We start from the raw sequence: 15753 nt of genomic DNA on the forward strand, positions 1-15753 counted from the left end.
AAAGCTAGTGTTTGTTTTTTGTTGTTGTTTTTTAAAGAAAAAAAGAAGATAAATATAGATAAAGTAGAATTAAAATAGAATAGAAAGTGTTAGAGTTAGAGGGTCAAATAAAGGTAGATTTAAATAAAGGCTAGTAGACTTAACAATAACCTAGTCTGTTGATTGGCTCAGATATATTTCTGGACTTTGGAGCTGCAACCTACAAATACAAAAGGGTTTCTCAAAATACAGATTTGGCACACCTAATATGTAGTATAGGATTCTGTATGGTAAGTGGCAGCCGTGATTTCAGTTTGCGGTGTACAGGATGCATCTACAGCAGCAGAGACATTGTACATAGACTGTGGCTCAAATTCTGGTGAGCAGCCTACCTAGACAACATTTGCGAGCGCGTTGTGAGCATTTGACTCGATTGCGCCCCACGGTTCCCAAAACGCCGTCTGGGTAGGAAGGACACTAGGGTTTTAGACAGGGACATCAGGAACGTGTGGCGCATCCGTGATGGTGATCATGAAGAAAGGTAGAGACTCCGCGGCTGAACATCGGATTTCCTCCCACGACGAGGGTTTGATCTCTCTGTGAAGGTATAGTGTGTTTTTTCTTTTGACCTGATGACGAAGATTTACTCGACAGATTGTAGAAAAATGGACATTGTCGTTGACATGCTTGTATATCAAAATAAATCACTGATTCTGCGGAGGTTCATTGAAATCTGGAGTTTATACGTCGCGCGCTTTTTTAAATGAGCTTTTTGTTTGTAAATAGTCAAACACGATACATTTGTGTTTTGCTCACAATGTATCGGATATTTCATATCGGATGTTATCTAAAATACCTCAATATAGTTTTTTATTATTGCTTGAGTTTAACCGTAATATATATCCCGTGTGTGTCTGAATGCCAGGCCTTTTGAATTGTTTATAGACTGTCGATATTTGATATTCGTGTGAATTTTCCTATTGTTATTGATGTTTGTCATAGCAAAAACACCAATAGGGGGCGCTATCGGCCTTGTCTTGATGGCCACGTCCGCCACCTCTATTAATTCCGCAATCATTGAAGCATTACACTATATATATTTATTGGTTAATTTACCTTTCATTGTTGTCATTTATCTAACCTTAATGTGACACTGGCTGCGTCTGGAAAACCTAACGAGCTGACTACCTAGACAGCATTATGAGGCATTTTGCAATGATGTCCAGAAAAAAAAATGCTGCTGCTGCTCGCTAGATTTTGAGACATCCAGTGGTGTTATTATGTACCCTCAGTAGACATCATGCACAGATGATTTACTCTGAGCTTTGAGCCTCTTTACGATGCTGCCTTGTAGACCCAGAATCAAGCAGCATTGTACAGGGCTATGAAAGCACAGAGACACACTTCCATATCAGTCCGGCTGTTTGAGAAGGATTTCTGTCAACCTCAAGTGTATTTATGTGATTATTTTGTATCATTGCAATGCAATTCATTTAAACTTCTTTTAATTATTAATTGATTTGAAGCCTTGTTTAATCAACCCTGTAACTGAACTGAAAAGTGATATCATTCGTATACAGACAGGTCATCTTCTTTCAATGAATTATTAAATATAACGTACGTAGCTAAACATCCCTAACTGGCTGGAAAATAGTGAAACTAATATTAATTTATTTTCAAAATAATATTTAATTATTTATTAAATGTTGTATTATTATATATTAAAAACAACAACAATAATATTAAGTATTATTATTAAAAATCTTACTTATTTGGGGTTTTGTCCTATGGCCTTCTTTTTTTTTTTTCTCAGTAGGTCACCCATTTTGATGTTTATCAGATAATGCTTTGAATTTTGTCTCATGCTGGGATCATAGGGTTCGGAAGATATGTCTCTTCTGAACTAATAGTTAATTCATTTTAATGTTATTTTTATTTACAGTGACAGACAATGTCCATGCTGTCCGTAATGTTGCCAGACATCTGTTGGCATGTGACAAAAAGCCTAATGCTATAATAAATAATCATCATCAAATAAGAAATATGGTAAAAACTACATCTGTAGACATTTAATTGAGTTTTCTAAATAAAAAAAAAACGGTTTATTCACAAATAGCAGTTCTTTCTGCGTCTCTTGTTTTATACATGGTTTATGAGGGTGGAGGTGGTGCTGGGAAGGGGTTTGCAGGCACTTGAAGAGGACCTTAGTGAGAACAGCTGGAGCAGGGCTGGAGACCGTTCTCGTTGCACGCTGTGCACTTCAGGGCTTTGAAGGAGTCGGTGAAGCAGTTGCGAAACACAGACATTTTGCTGCCATGGCACATAGGGCACGGGACAAAGGCAAATCCCCCACACGTCTGGCATGTGTTGGGGTGCTGAACCCTCTACCATCAGACAGAGAGACAGAGAAAAATGTGAGTGGATTTGAAGGATATACCTGACCCGTGTGCAGATTATCTTTGAGATACAATCTGAGTGATGCTTTATTTTTTATTTTATTTTTTTAAGACAAATGCAAGCTTGACTCTAGCTATTATTTTGGGCTGTTCTGCACACTGTTTATGTAAATACACAATAATAATTTAAGCTTGCTTGCTATTAGTAGTACTTGTAATTATATATATATATTTTTTTTTAGAAAGCATTTGCAATTATTGATGGGACCCAACCTGTAAATTGTCAACCCGATCTCACAGGATGACGTAACTATTTTACATAGTGGCGATTTCATATGAATGTATACAATGTGAATCATACAAAAACGGACGATTTTTAGAAAAATAATAAGCATTAAGGTCCACCCCTAAACCGTATGAGATTTTATGAATTCATATGAATTTGCCAAAACTTAAAATAGTTACAAATTTGCCATAAGATTGTGTTGAAATTGTTGACATTCACTATGTTTGAGAAATCACTATGTAGCAAATTGTGCCTGCAAAATGCATAACATGTACATAACATTAATCACTGATATATAATGTAGTCTATGTGTAAAGATCTATACTGAACTGTAATAATAAACATTTCCTCTCGTAAATGGTTGTGTTTTCATTTACAGAATAAACTATGACAATAAACCAGATTTGAATTTGTCTTTACTTTAGCAATTGAATCCAATAGGTAAAAACGTTTTTATGTAGACTATTGGCTTATACTGCACTTAAAAATTAATGTTCTTTGACATTTATAATTCAATTAAGAAACTTTAACACCTATGGAACCTTTCCAGGCTCTAAAAGGTCTTTATAGTGGAAAAGGGCTCTGATTAAAATGTTTTTCACACTAAGAAAAAAAAGTTTCTTTTAGGAGCTGTTCACCCAAAATGGTTCTTCTGGCATTGCTGCAAAAAGCTCCTGTTGAAACCTTAAAATATCCATATTTACCTCTATTTTGTTGAGGAGATCCTGAAACTCCCCTAATTCATTCATTGCAAGTATTTTCTCTGCACCCTGAATGTACAAAATGGTCAAATCATTGTTCAGATTTAGCATAAACTAGCATAATGACATTCAATATGGCATGAATTTTGAAACAGCTGTGGAGCAATAGATTGACCACTGACCCCTAGGTAGTGTCCATCAATGAAGACCACAGGCAGTGAGGGAGGTTCACCCACTCGCTTGCAGCGTGTCTCCAGTTCCTTCCCATATTCACTGTCCAAAGCAATGTTCTTCTCTATGAACTTCACCCTGTGGTTCTGAAAGATCTTTCGGACCAGCTCACATCGCTCAAATGTAGTCCTGACCACTCGAAAACTGGTGGTGTAGATTACAATTCGCCCGAACTCTGGAGTCAGTTCTGGCTGAGAGGGCCAAAGAAAACATAGAAGTCTGCCATTAGATGAGAGAGGCTCTCTTTCACAGGACTCAATCTAACCATAACACATCTCGCTTGCATCCAAGAGTAAGCAAAAGAACTAGCAACAAAACATTCAGGAAAAAAAAAATCAGTTCAATATCCGTAATCTCAAAAGCACAGGTTTAACTGTAATTAAAAAGCAAAATAAAACTATATTTTTAGCTTTCTAAGTCTGTACAAGGTTTGCAGCAGCTTTTGCAGGTAACATGAGACAGCATCTATTGATTTTGTGAGTCACTGTTCTTGAGATTGACCTTCAGCATTCTTTCTTAGAAGAGCAGCTCTCATGAAGTGTGAAAGTGTTTTTCTTTGCAAAGAACAAAAATAGACTCAACCTTCACACATTTTGAAGTGAGACTAGAGAATGACCTGCAACTGTAGCATTTAGTTATGTAATGGTTTGGTTGACGTGGTCTTACAAGAAACCTATAAATGTTTCTAGTTGAGGAAAATTGTACAAATCCTCAAATTCCAATAAGAACACGACTGAAAACCTAGTGCAAATACTGTAGCATTATAAACCAACATGAGTCAGCTGTTAAGATTTAAGTATGAAGTGCCAATAAATCCTGCAGTAATGCAATTATTGTGCACTTATCGTCAGACTAATGATTCTCAACATCCTTTTCTGATATATCATATAGCAGCTCATAAAAAGTTTATATAATTGCTATATTGACATTCTGAACCATGCTGACAAAGGTGGTGATGGCTTTTCCTGTTTAGCCATCTTGGATAAACAAATGATTCAGTGTTGTGGGAGCAGAAAATACAGTGTATTGAACAGACACTTTGGGACCATTTGAACTGTTCTCAGAACTGGCATTTTTGCAGCTACCCAGCTAACAGGTAATGGTGATTGCATTGACTGAACTTTGACTAATGTTCTGGCAAAGTTCTCTCGAAGTTATGAACTAACATTCTTCCAGTAACATTAATAGAACATTGGTTCAAATTTATCTGGTCTTAAATAATGTCCTAAAAATGTTTGCACAAATTTTTTTTATTTATAATAATTCATGGAACATTTTTTTCTGAAATGTTTCACTTAGATGTGTCTAATGACTTTTTAATGTAACTTGTTTCGGAACATTCCCATAATGTCTGCGAAATAATAAAATGGTATATTCCTTTAACGTTTGTATAACCAAGAAAAACTATTCTAAAACACTTTTTTAAAAATTAACTCTTTTTACATCAGAAATAAGATTTTCATAGCATACAAAAAAAATAGCAAAGCATCATTTGGTTTGCTGGGAAGAAACTTTGAACTGTTTCAATCTCCTTGCCCTTTATGGGCTCCGTAGTTGTTTGATCATGTATTACATTATTGAAATAATGACCTTATATGTAGTAGTTTTTATTGGTCCGTCTAATCTCTATTTACCCTCTGTTAAAAAAAAAGGTGTAGAATTACATCTGATATCAGGCAAAAGCTGTCAGCAACTTTTTCAGTGCTCAGCCTCAAAGCAGAGGTCCTGAGAATACATCAAGATGATTAGCTTAACCAAAACACTTAAAGAAATGCATCATTAATCTTTAATCGTGCAGTGATCTTGCTCAGCGGGACAGCTCGTTTGTCTGGCCAAAGCCTGAGAGAAGAGATCAGGCTTTGTAACCAATAGCAGCTGAGGAAAGAGGCTCTGACCCTGTTAAGGACACAAAGCTTCTGAGCAGCTGTCAGTATTAAAGAAATTCTGATAATGTTAATGTCAGTTTTTCATCACAGTCAATACATTCTGATGTGTATTGACATCCACTGTCAAGTATTAAAGATTTTAGATGTAAAAACTGACCCTCAGTGACTTACCCCATTGTTTTTAGCCAAGTTATTAAAGAGTATTTGGCCAGCACTGACTTTGTGCTTGACTCCTCGAACCGTCCCATTTTTACTGAGGATATTCACTCTTTTGGTTCTCAACACTTTGTCTCTTCCTCCTGCAAACATCAGCAAGTCATCAGGCTCACTTCCACTGTCATCCAACTCCGACCCCAAGAATCTACACAGGTGGCCGTTCGCCTCCCCGCTGGTGGATGGAGTGCTTGTCCGGTCCGCCTCGGAGCTACTGGTGCAGTCTGAATCCAAGGAATCTGACGGCCCTTCATCCTTAAACATCTCTTTCAAAACCCGCCCGCTGTTCCCTGAGGCCACCCGGAATCTCACCCTCTTCTGCCTCTTTCCATCCTCCGGTGTCAACAAAGCCTCCTCCATTGCGTCGACTTACATGGTCCAAAAAGGTGATTTTAATCCCTCAGTTTCATTGGTGGATGGAAATAATGAGCCCCAGTTTGGTTCCATGATTCCCCTGAACCCAGGCACAGCAAACAGATCCGGAAAGAGGTTGATCTGTGAGTTACCATCAGCTTCACCACCAGTGTTCCTGTACATGTTAATAATGCATGAGGCCTTGCCATGGTTACTGAGAAAACGGACCATGAAGAAACTGATAGTCTTTTTAATAATTTATCATGCCATAGATTTTTCTTTTTTCCTGTGAATAACCTGGACTCATAGACCGAAGATTTGTAAACAAACGTTCTTTGCAACCTTTAGGTTTAAAAAAAAAAAAACATTTCTTTCATCATTCACTTGTACTCATTTTCCAAACCTGTATAAAACATTATTGGCTTTCATTGTATGGACAAAAATACGCACAAAGTTCCATGGTAGAAAGAAAGTTACACAGGTTTGACTTGAGGGTTAGTAAATAACTTGCTATGTTTGTTGAGACAGAATTTTACATACATATGATTTGAGAGGGGCATTGATTTGTCCTGTAGGGGTTTCACCAGCTAGAAGTTCTGGTAAATATTTTATGATTGCTTGTTAAGATGGAGAGAGTTTTTCTATTTAATTAGCTGCTGTGGTTCTCAATGCATCAGTTTCTTGCACTGCAGCTGCATGCTGTGCTTGAGCATGAGGGGAAATGGAGTTCAACTCTCATTGGCTGGTATTTGCACACATCTGCCCTCCAGTGGGGCTGCAGGTAGCACTGCAGCTGCTCTGTGAATACAATGGCCCTGCAGAAGTGGACCGAGCCATATTGCGTGCCGGCGAGCTCAATTGGCCTTTACTCACACCTTGCATCACAGTTGATGAAAATGGAATATATTATACATTAATTGGAACTAAGCCCTAAGGCAGATTGTCACTTTCTGTTTGCATAGTCTGTACTAGAGAAAGGATCTTTTTTTTTAAGTGAGCATTCTTACTAAAAACAAAACTGCCAGATTTCCTCTTTTCAAAGATTTTTCATTTTTAATTTTTTTTCACGTTAAAGGTTTGTGGATTTTCATGCGTGACTGTTAGTAATGAAGTCATCTATTTGTTCGTGTATGTTGACAAAAAGTATTTATGTATTTATTTATTTTACTTTCTAGATCGAGGTACACTGACATTCAAATGTTTTGGGTTGTAAGATTTTTGAAAGTCTCTTATTCTCACCAAGGTTGTATTTATTTGATCATACAGTAAAAAATATATATATAAATAATAATAATAATAATAATTTAATAGTGTGAAATATTACAATTTAAAATAACTGTTTTCTATCTTAATATATTTCATAATTTAATTTATTCCTGTGATGGTAAGGCTGAATTTTCATCACATTCTTCAGTGTCACATGATCCTTCAGAAATCATTCTAATATGCTGATTTGGTGCTTTTTCATTATTATCAAAATGTTGAAAACAGTTGCTGCTATTTGTGTGTGTGTGTGTGTGTGTGTGTGTGTGTGTGTGTGTTCAGGATTCTTTGATGAATCGAAAGTTTTCTAATTAAAATTATGTCACGTTTGATTAATTTAATACTGAATAAAAGTATTCTTTAATAAATATATAAATAAATTCTTTTGAACCGTAGTGTATGTATGCAACTGAATAAATTATGGTATGTGGCTGTGATTTAAGGATATTTCAAAGACAATACATCCCACCCAAACTTCCTCTTTCATTATGAAATACAACAACACAGGAAAGGAAACTGCACTCCTCGAACCTTTTCATGGGTCTTAAGTGCTGATTACAGTTTTTTAACTCCATATTCTTTCTGAAGAATCACAAAATGACAAAGTTTCATTTCAAAATCATGGCAAAGAACAGACAAACCTCTGGCAATGGCCTCTTTGTACCTTCTCATTTATCATGCCGATCTGTCGGTTCTTCTCTCAGCCACTCCCCTAAAGGAGTTATCGGGGTTAAACATGCAGTCACATCAGATGCTCTTTGCATTTTAAACAGTAGCATGAGAAGAACCAAACGGCTTAACACAAAGACTCAGCATAATTTAGAGGCTGCAAATCATCCTGCGTGTATATGCATCCAGTGATTTGCTGGAGCCTGATGAATATTGGGCTACATTTCACTTTGACGTTCAACAAACCATCTGTTTCCAGCCACATGCCAATATACTCAGACGGCGGCGTCTGTTTTATTCCGGGGCTTTTTCAATTTCCTCAAAATCACAAGACTGTGGCGAACCATGACCTGGAGAGCTCATCTAAAGCAGCTCTGCCAATGATAATTTAAATCCACCCTCATAAATGCTATAATGCATCTCTATTGCTTCCATTTCAGGGTTTTTAAATCACACCCCTGCTTCTCTGTAAAATCAGTGGCAGTTTTGTGAGCTCCGGCTCTCAGGCAGATCTTTCACTAAATGATGTCACGTCAGAGCTTGTGAGTGATCAGGGCTCAAGGCTGATCGTGTCTGTTCTTAATGTTCCTGGATCAACATCCTTGTTGGTATGAAACAACAAAGCTAATGAACCAGTCAGGCTGGTTGTGGTTAGCAGTCAGGTTTGGCATATGATTGTTTGATCGGAATGTTGCTCCAGGATCAACAAAGGACACTGACATAAGAACATATACTTGACTAAATCGTTTAGTTTCTAAGGTCTCTTATTTATGGAGGATTCTTCAATTAGGGTAACTTTTCCACTAGATTGATCTGAAAGAACAACTGCTTTTATTTTATTTTTTTAAATCTACAGTAGGTTTAAAGGATATATTGTAACAGCTTTATTTTTTATTATTTATTTTATTATTATTATTATTATTAGTCTCTTTAATTGTTTGAGAGTGTGGAAAAGTTAATTTTGACCAGTTTAACTTTTTTAAGTTCTCCTCTATAATAATAACTAAGTGTTAAAATCAAGGAAATTCCACTTTGCACATTTTCTAAAAACTTAAAATATATCAATTATGTGTACAATTTCTTAAATTCAGTTTTTATAATGATCTCTGTTCCCGGCACTGCTGTCACCACCATCACACCAAGCAATTTGGAAAATAATAGTCTCCAAGAAAGCAATATTTATGCATGATTTATAAATAGTAAGTCAATGATCACCATGAGTCATGGAGATGATTGACCCAACCATCCCATCATATAAAGAACAATGAAGATTAATATAATTCCATGTTGTTTACAGAGATTTAAGGAATTAATTTGGCTTAATCCCATGATTAAATGGAGTATTTCAGGTGATTTATACATATGGTTCGACTAACAAAATAAATGAACTTCAGAGCTTAACAGTGAAATTCATAACCTGTGGCTAATCCTAAAAGGATTATGGAGAATTGTATGACTGATAAAGAAGTGATAAATATGGTTTAATATTACTATAATTGAAAAGGTTTCCCAGGCAAATCAAAATGCGAGGGTTTCACTGATAGTCCAGCAGGGGGCAGAGTCCGATCTTACTGATCAATGAATTGCAACAATCTACAGATCAGATTGTTTCCTCAAGTGCACTAACATAACTGAATCAACCTAAATAAATTAATTTATACCAACAAAACTAATTTTTAACCTTTTTTTCAAGTAGAAGCTTTAACAGTTGCAGGTTGCCACTTTTTAAAGGTAATAATTTTAACTCCAAGACTACAGCAATATTGGCCAGCACATAAGCAATTTAATGACTGTACATTTATGATATAAAATATATTTATTTGCTTTATTTTATCTAGACAGTCTCTTTTGGACCCATAAATGTCCCTGTGCAATATGTTCAGACAAACAAAGTTTATGAGCAAAATAAACATGCAGGGTGTCCACGTTTTGATTAGATTCCTCAGTCAATATCTATTAAGCCCACTGTCTTTTTTTTTACCCATGCTATAGCGTCCCAGAATCCTCAGCTATTGTTAGCAGATCCATCAATTCTAAGGGGCCTTTCTGATCATATCGGCTGATAGGCTGCCAGCGCTGCCCAAGACAGATGGTGCCATCCGATTGTTGACTGACAGGTGTTGCTGTAGCTACTCTTCATGACCCTTTCAGCCTGACTCTTTAGTCTGAAACACAACCTATTATTTTATTAGTCTACTCCATTTTTAACTCATTTTCATGCCATCCATTTAATCCTATAGTCTCAATCGCAAATATTCTTACCAAAAGAATCAACATGCTACTTATAAATACATTCATAGGCATTGTTGAATATTTCATGGTCCCAACCACATGCAGTGAGTCTAATCTGTCAATAAGTGTAGATCACACTCGTAGCCTGCAGCGAGTGCAGATCTTGTGTGGCCTGAGTGTTCTGATGGAGCAGCCGGCTCATTTATCACAGAGATGGCCTCTGACCACTGCTTGGAGCGCAGAAGATTCTAGGCCCTTTTTAGTGGAGAGTGAGACGTCACTGTGGCTTTATAGCAAGAAGGATTGAACTTTTGTGCATGCAGGAGATATGAATGAGCCATGATGTTTTGATGCATTGAACAGTATTTTTTTTTTTATTGAATTACAAATATATAAACAATATGCTAGGGGAAATAAACAATATTACACAAAGACATGAAAGATGATACATGCCGGTGCAGTCTGAATAGCTTTGTGTGTGTGTGTGTGTGTGTGTGTGTGTTTGTTTTGCTATTTAATAATAAAAGCATTATTTATTTCCTGAGAATTTACAATTATGGAATTTAGCCAAATAAACAAATAATATGCATATGAACTAAACAGGATCCCACAACAAATATGTCACTCCAAAATGACAATTCTGTCATCATTTACTCAAAAAGGATGTAAAAGCATTATAAACGTAACATATTTGAAGTAATAAGAGTCGTCTATATAGCTCATGCTCTATTCTAAGCCTTCTGAAGATACACATTACATTTTAGAAATTAAAGGGGAAGTACATAATGGCGAACTTTTAATTTTCAGGTGAAATATCAATTTAAGAAGAGAAATTTTGAAATGGGAAGTTGCATTTGGGTTCCTTTTAGATTATTTTATTTTTTATAATTTATGTAAATGTACAGTGTTAATACAAATGTTTAGATATTTTTAGATAGGCTATTATATGCAGCTCTTATACCAGATGTTCGTCTGATCATTTTTTATCAGCACAGATGGAGGGTGGGAACAAGGCTGGACATTCATGTGTGTTCAACAGAATTCAAATAAAAAGATTGATCTATTTATATCTGTCTGCGAATGAGAGAGCGCGTGTCTGTGTGTGTATTGAGAGGATGAGTCATTATTTCGACTGATATGTGCTCAAAGATAAAAGCGCCGCGCACATAATCAAAGATTCAGGCATCTTGTCACTGTTGCTAGGCAACCTGAGCTCCAGTAGAGCCAAATCCCCGTGCAGGCGGGTGGATGAGAGAAAACCCAAAAAGCTTTGGAAATAAGAAATGTTATTATTTGTGGGTTACAATTTCATATATCTTATATTATTAATACAATACAATGAAAGATATTAAGATAACATACAAAATTAATGTGTGCGTGCAGTATTCAGACTTATGCTGTTACAAAATAAAGGCCGAAAATATGTCAATATGTCCATTAAAAAAAATCAGTCGTGACCATCTAAATGATGTTCTTTTATTTTATTCATTTGTCTAATTATAATAACAGCAATATTAATTGCAGTTGGCCTGAAGAAGAGGAACGTGAAACAGGAATGGAGAATTTCGTCGATCAACATGTGGCTTGTTAAGAGCAAACCCTCAGCATATCAGCAAAGTCATAATGTTTTCCGGCTGAAGTGTAAGATGAGAGGCAATTGCAGAGTTGTGATTGCTTCAGGGCCTAAAATAAAGAAATAGTGGGATGTCATTGTCTCTGCAATGCAATCCCCCTTCGAAACAATGAGAGTAACCGCAGCGAGGGAATCTCCAGCAGATCTTTTATCATATTAGGGGAAAATATTTTGGTATAGTTTTTATTTAGCAGAGTACAAATAATACTTTGTATATCTGGAGACCTGATTTTATTTGGCCATACAGAAATATTGTTTCTATAAGAAATTTATGTTTTTCAGAGTGTGAACGACCAGACTGTATGCGATATATTGCGACGAGGCCCCCCTCTGCGCTCTTAGTTGGTACGGTCCAATTTATGAAGCGGCAGAGCTCGCTCACTTCCAGCGTTCCAACCGCTTCTCGATTCTTGCGCATGCTGGGGAGATTTGGCGTTCAGCTCCGCGCGCTGATGCTGGAGTGTGTTTATGAGGGCGGAACTATCGGTGTTCATCAACAACAACATGAATGCTAACGCTAAATAAATGGTTTCCGGTCACGGGAAGTGGGGGAACGCTACTTTGGTGACGGCCACCGGCGCTTAAAATCTGTAGACGGGTGAAGAGAGAAACGCAACGCGGAGTTTTATGCGTTCAGTTTGACAGGTGGACAGATGCCGCCCGTTCAGAGAACTATGTCGGATCTCCGGACCCGTGCTGAAGGTAAGGCTCGTTTTTAGCGCGGATCTGTGTCAATCTGTACCTGTCATCTTGAGTTCCGTTAACGTAAGTTACATCTGCACAATCTTTCTCGTGCTCGACAACTGTTGCGAGAACACTTAAAGCAGATTGCATTGGACTTCATTGTGTGATTCCAGCTTGCAAATAAGTTGTTTCACAGTTGCTTTCAAAGACCGTGAGCAGCACTTGATATTTAAATGTGGATATATGTAAAGGTTAGATGCATAAATGGTCCCATAGGACATTTACGCATATGTTAGTTCATTTCATATTAGGACTGCCATCAGCTTTCATTATTTATTCATTTGTTACGGTTTTTTTTTTTTTACATCTTCTCCTCTTTAATATCGAGGACGAAGTAATGACTAAGGTGAGAGCTTAAGGTTTGTGTGTAATTATGAAGTTATTATATTATGTAACGTTTTATTATTTGTGTTTTAGTTGGTCATAAGAAGTAGGCCGGACCTCGTTTTTAACTTAACACTGTTGTGTTTCCAGGTCAAATAAGTTTTTTATGTTGTTATCTTGAGCTATTTCCTTGCTCTCCTTGTCATATAAACATGTATTCACAATTAAATGTCAATACGCATTTAAATAAACACAGGTGGTGGTGGATTGAATTTTGATTCTTCTCAATGTTTCGAATCTTTTGAGTCCTTAACTAAAAAGATTAATTCCGGTGATTCTAAGCTTTTGAATCTCCTGTGACCCTTTCTGCAGTACTCGCACTGATAATGATCTGTATATAAATCAGTAGGGTTACGTTACGCCAGTAGATGGAGTTAAGTTATGCTTTTGTGTATTGTAATTGAATCCCTGAATCATTCACTCAACCGATTCGAAACACCGACTCGTTCACAAGCAACTATTATTGTCATTTGTATTATGTCATGCATTTAAATGTGTTAAATCTGACACCAGAAATAGTGTTTATGCATCGTAAGGGTTTCTCTACAAATGACAATAAAACACACACACACACACACACATACATACATACATACATACACACACATATATATATATATATATATATATATATATATATATATATATTCCCTCTATTTTATCAAATGCTATGTTTATTTTATTCTAGCTATATACAAAATACAGCTATAATATGTAACGAATGTCTCGATCAGTAAAGCTCCGAGTCTCGTTCAGATACAAAACCACCGACTCGTTCATTGAGGGGGCGTGTTCGTTCAGTAGGGCCAACCAATAAAATGTACCTTCATAGCTTGCGCTAGAATGCTATTGGTTCGTGTTTTAATCGGTCTTTCAAGGCAGGACCGTGGTCTCGCACTTCGAAAGGGAAAGACTGAAGTGAACGGATTATGAATCGGCATCAGCAAGTTGCTTGCTCCGATGTGCTTCACCTGCAGTATTTGGGTATGGCGGAGACTTTGTCTCATGTATTTGTTTAATTTGTTTTTTGATGTGTATAGATGTGTAAGGGCATCTGCTCTGAGTCTGATGGATATTGATCAGACTTGCTCTCTGTCTTTCATGCTTGTCTGTCTGCATCCTGGATAAAATGTCATGCTTCCAGTGACCTTCCTTGTTAAGAATCAGACTGCTTGCATGTGTTTGAGTTTGATTTGCAGTCAAAAGGCTGACCAGAAATTAGGGCTGCACAATAAATCGCATGCGATATTTAACTCGCATCTTATCAGTAAAGCCGGTTCTGTAATCAGCGGTAAATCTCCATCACCTGCGGGCTTTCACATCATATTCGTGCGAATTTTTGCGCAGCTCGTCAGTGAATAACAGCTCGGTGTAGTAAATGCTGCTCAATGTGAAAGCGCGCAGGTGATGGAGATTTACCGCTGACTACAGAACCGGCTTCCTGACAAGATGTGCGTTAAATATCGCATGCGATTTATCGTGCAGCCCTACCAGAAATAGTGTTTACTGATTGAAATATCAGCATATTTGAACAATTTTACTTCCTCGTGCTATTGACTTGTTGATACTGGGGGGAAATTAGGTTGGGAAAGAGTATGCAGCCTGTGATGCTGGGTTTGTCATAGTCTTGTGTGGTCACTACAGTTTGAAGGAGATGAAATATAGGCCATACAGTTTACTTTAATAATTTAAGAGGTTCTAGCAAGGACTGATTGCACTCTTTTCACAGGAGCTTGTGCAAATACAGTCTGTACCAGTTTTGTTGGCCCAGAGTCCAGCTCTCATCTTGCTGTTTTTCAGTTGATAAAAGTGTCTGGCTGGTTTTAACCTTGGTTTTGGAGCACGCCATGCCTCCTGCCGCCACATTTACCGTGTTTGAAAAGTATCCTGTTCGTCAGTGCAAGCAATTCCCAGCACTGAGCGATCAATAATCCTGCATGTCCAATCAGGCCCATGACCTACACTGTACCAATTTGAATGAAAGCAAGAGACCTGTTTTGAAATGCATTATTTATTGCTGCTTGTGCTCGCGCCGGTTCTACTTTCTTCACAGACCTTGCTGTGCAGCACAATATGTTGTCTTTTTGTAATCACTGCAGTGCATCAGGCTGGCTCGTGGCGGGGCATGGCGGGTCCTTGGCTAAATGTCGGCCTAATCCACTCATACCCTGTCTAACATCTCCCAGCTTCACCCTACCACCTACTCCATCTTCAACTCCTCCACCCTACCACCTACTCCATCTTCAACTCTTCCTCAGCCCCCATGTTTCTCTTTTCTTTGGGTACGTCAGAGCACTTGCCAGACCAGGCTGGTGCGGTTGCCAAAGCAGCCTTATCTGTGTGGCAGTTGGTAAGCGGAGGTGGCACGATTCTCAGATTGGAGGCAAAGATCACAGAGTGAAGCCCACACCGATGGAATGGGCAGACCTGCTGGAGACCTCAAGGGAAAACATTTAAAAAAAATTTTTTTTTACATTTTTTTTTTTTTTTTTATTTGGCCGGAACTTTTTATAGACCAATCCACCCAGTATATGCAATGCAGCTGTAACTTTTTTTCTTCTAGTTAGACAAGGCAGGTTTTTTAAAGGTGAAGTATATAGCTAATTTCTTTGTCTGTATTAACACCAAATGCTTTTGGCAAAATTATAACCGCTTTAATAGGACAATTTCCAGAACAATCCCCTAATCTTCAACCGATCGAACAAACAGGTAGAAACTAAAGTCTCAAATCCAAAGAGATATTCTTTATAAAAGTTAAGAGTCAACCACGCCTACCTTTAAC

General features: G+C 37.4%; 2 protein-coding genes across 2 annotated transcripts in view; one reads left to right on the forward strand and one right to left on the reverse strand.

The window, feature by feature from the left end:
* Positions 1-1798: 1798 nt before the first annotated feature.
* Positions 1799-6052, reverse strand: LOC107676497 (glutaredoxin domain-containing cysteine-rich protein 1-like). Its single transcript, XM_016471052.1, has 4 exons — positions 5651-6052; positions 3545-3784; positions 3366-3431; positions 1799-2363 (listed from the first exon to the last, which is right to left on the reverse strand). Exons 1-4 carry the CDS (start codon positions 6050-6052, stop codon positions 2184-2186), a joined length of 888 nt encoding a protein of 295 aa, XP_016326538.1. The 3' UTR covers positions 1799-2183.
* A 7835-nt stretch (positions 6053-13887) lies between these two features.
* Positions 13888-15753, forward strand: part of LOC107676498 (phospholipid-transporting ATPase IA-like) — a 183185-nt gene continuing 181319 nt past the window's right edge. The window contains exon 1 of the mRNA XM_016471053.1: positions 13888-13955. Coding sequence (XP_016326539.1) covers positions 13901-13955 — 55 coding nt within the window. The 5' untranslated portion in view covers positions 13888-13900. The remainder of the gene's footprint in view (positions 13956-15753) is intronic.

Source organism: Sinocyclocheilus anshuiensis, unplaced genomic scaffold (genome assembly GCF_001515605.1).
Source record: "Sinocyclocheilus anshuiensis isolate Anshui unplaced genomic scaffold, SAMN03320099.WGS_v1.1 scaffold64, whole genome shotgun sequence".
NCBI classification, from domain to species: domain Eukaryota; kingdom Metazoa; phylum Chordata; class Actinopteri; order Cypriniformes; family Cyprinidae; genus Sinocyclocheilus; species Sinocyclocheilus anshuiensis.

Excerpts from the sequence above, each read along its gene's own strand:
- LOC107676497 (XM_016471052.1), bottom strand. The coding sequence starts at position 6,052 with ATGGAGGAGGCTTTGTTGACACCGGAGGATGGAAAGAGGCAGAAGAGG. Across the intron at positions 3,785-5,650 it reads ACTTGGCTAAAAACAATGGG|CCAGAACTGACTCCAGAGTT; the intron begins GTAAGTCACTGA and ends TGGCCCTCTCAG. Across the intron at positions 3,432-3,544 it reads TTGATGGACACTACCTAGGG|GGTGCAGAGAAAATACTTGC; the intron begins GTCAGTGGTCAA and ends TTGTACATTCAG.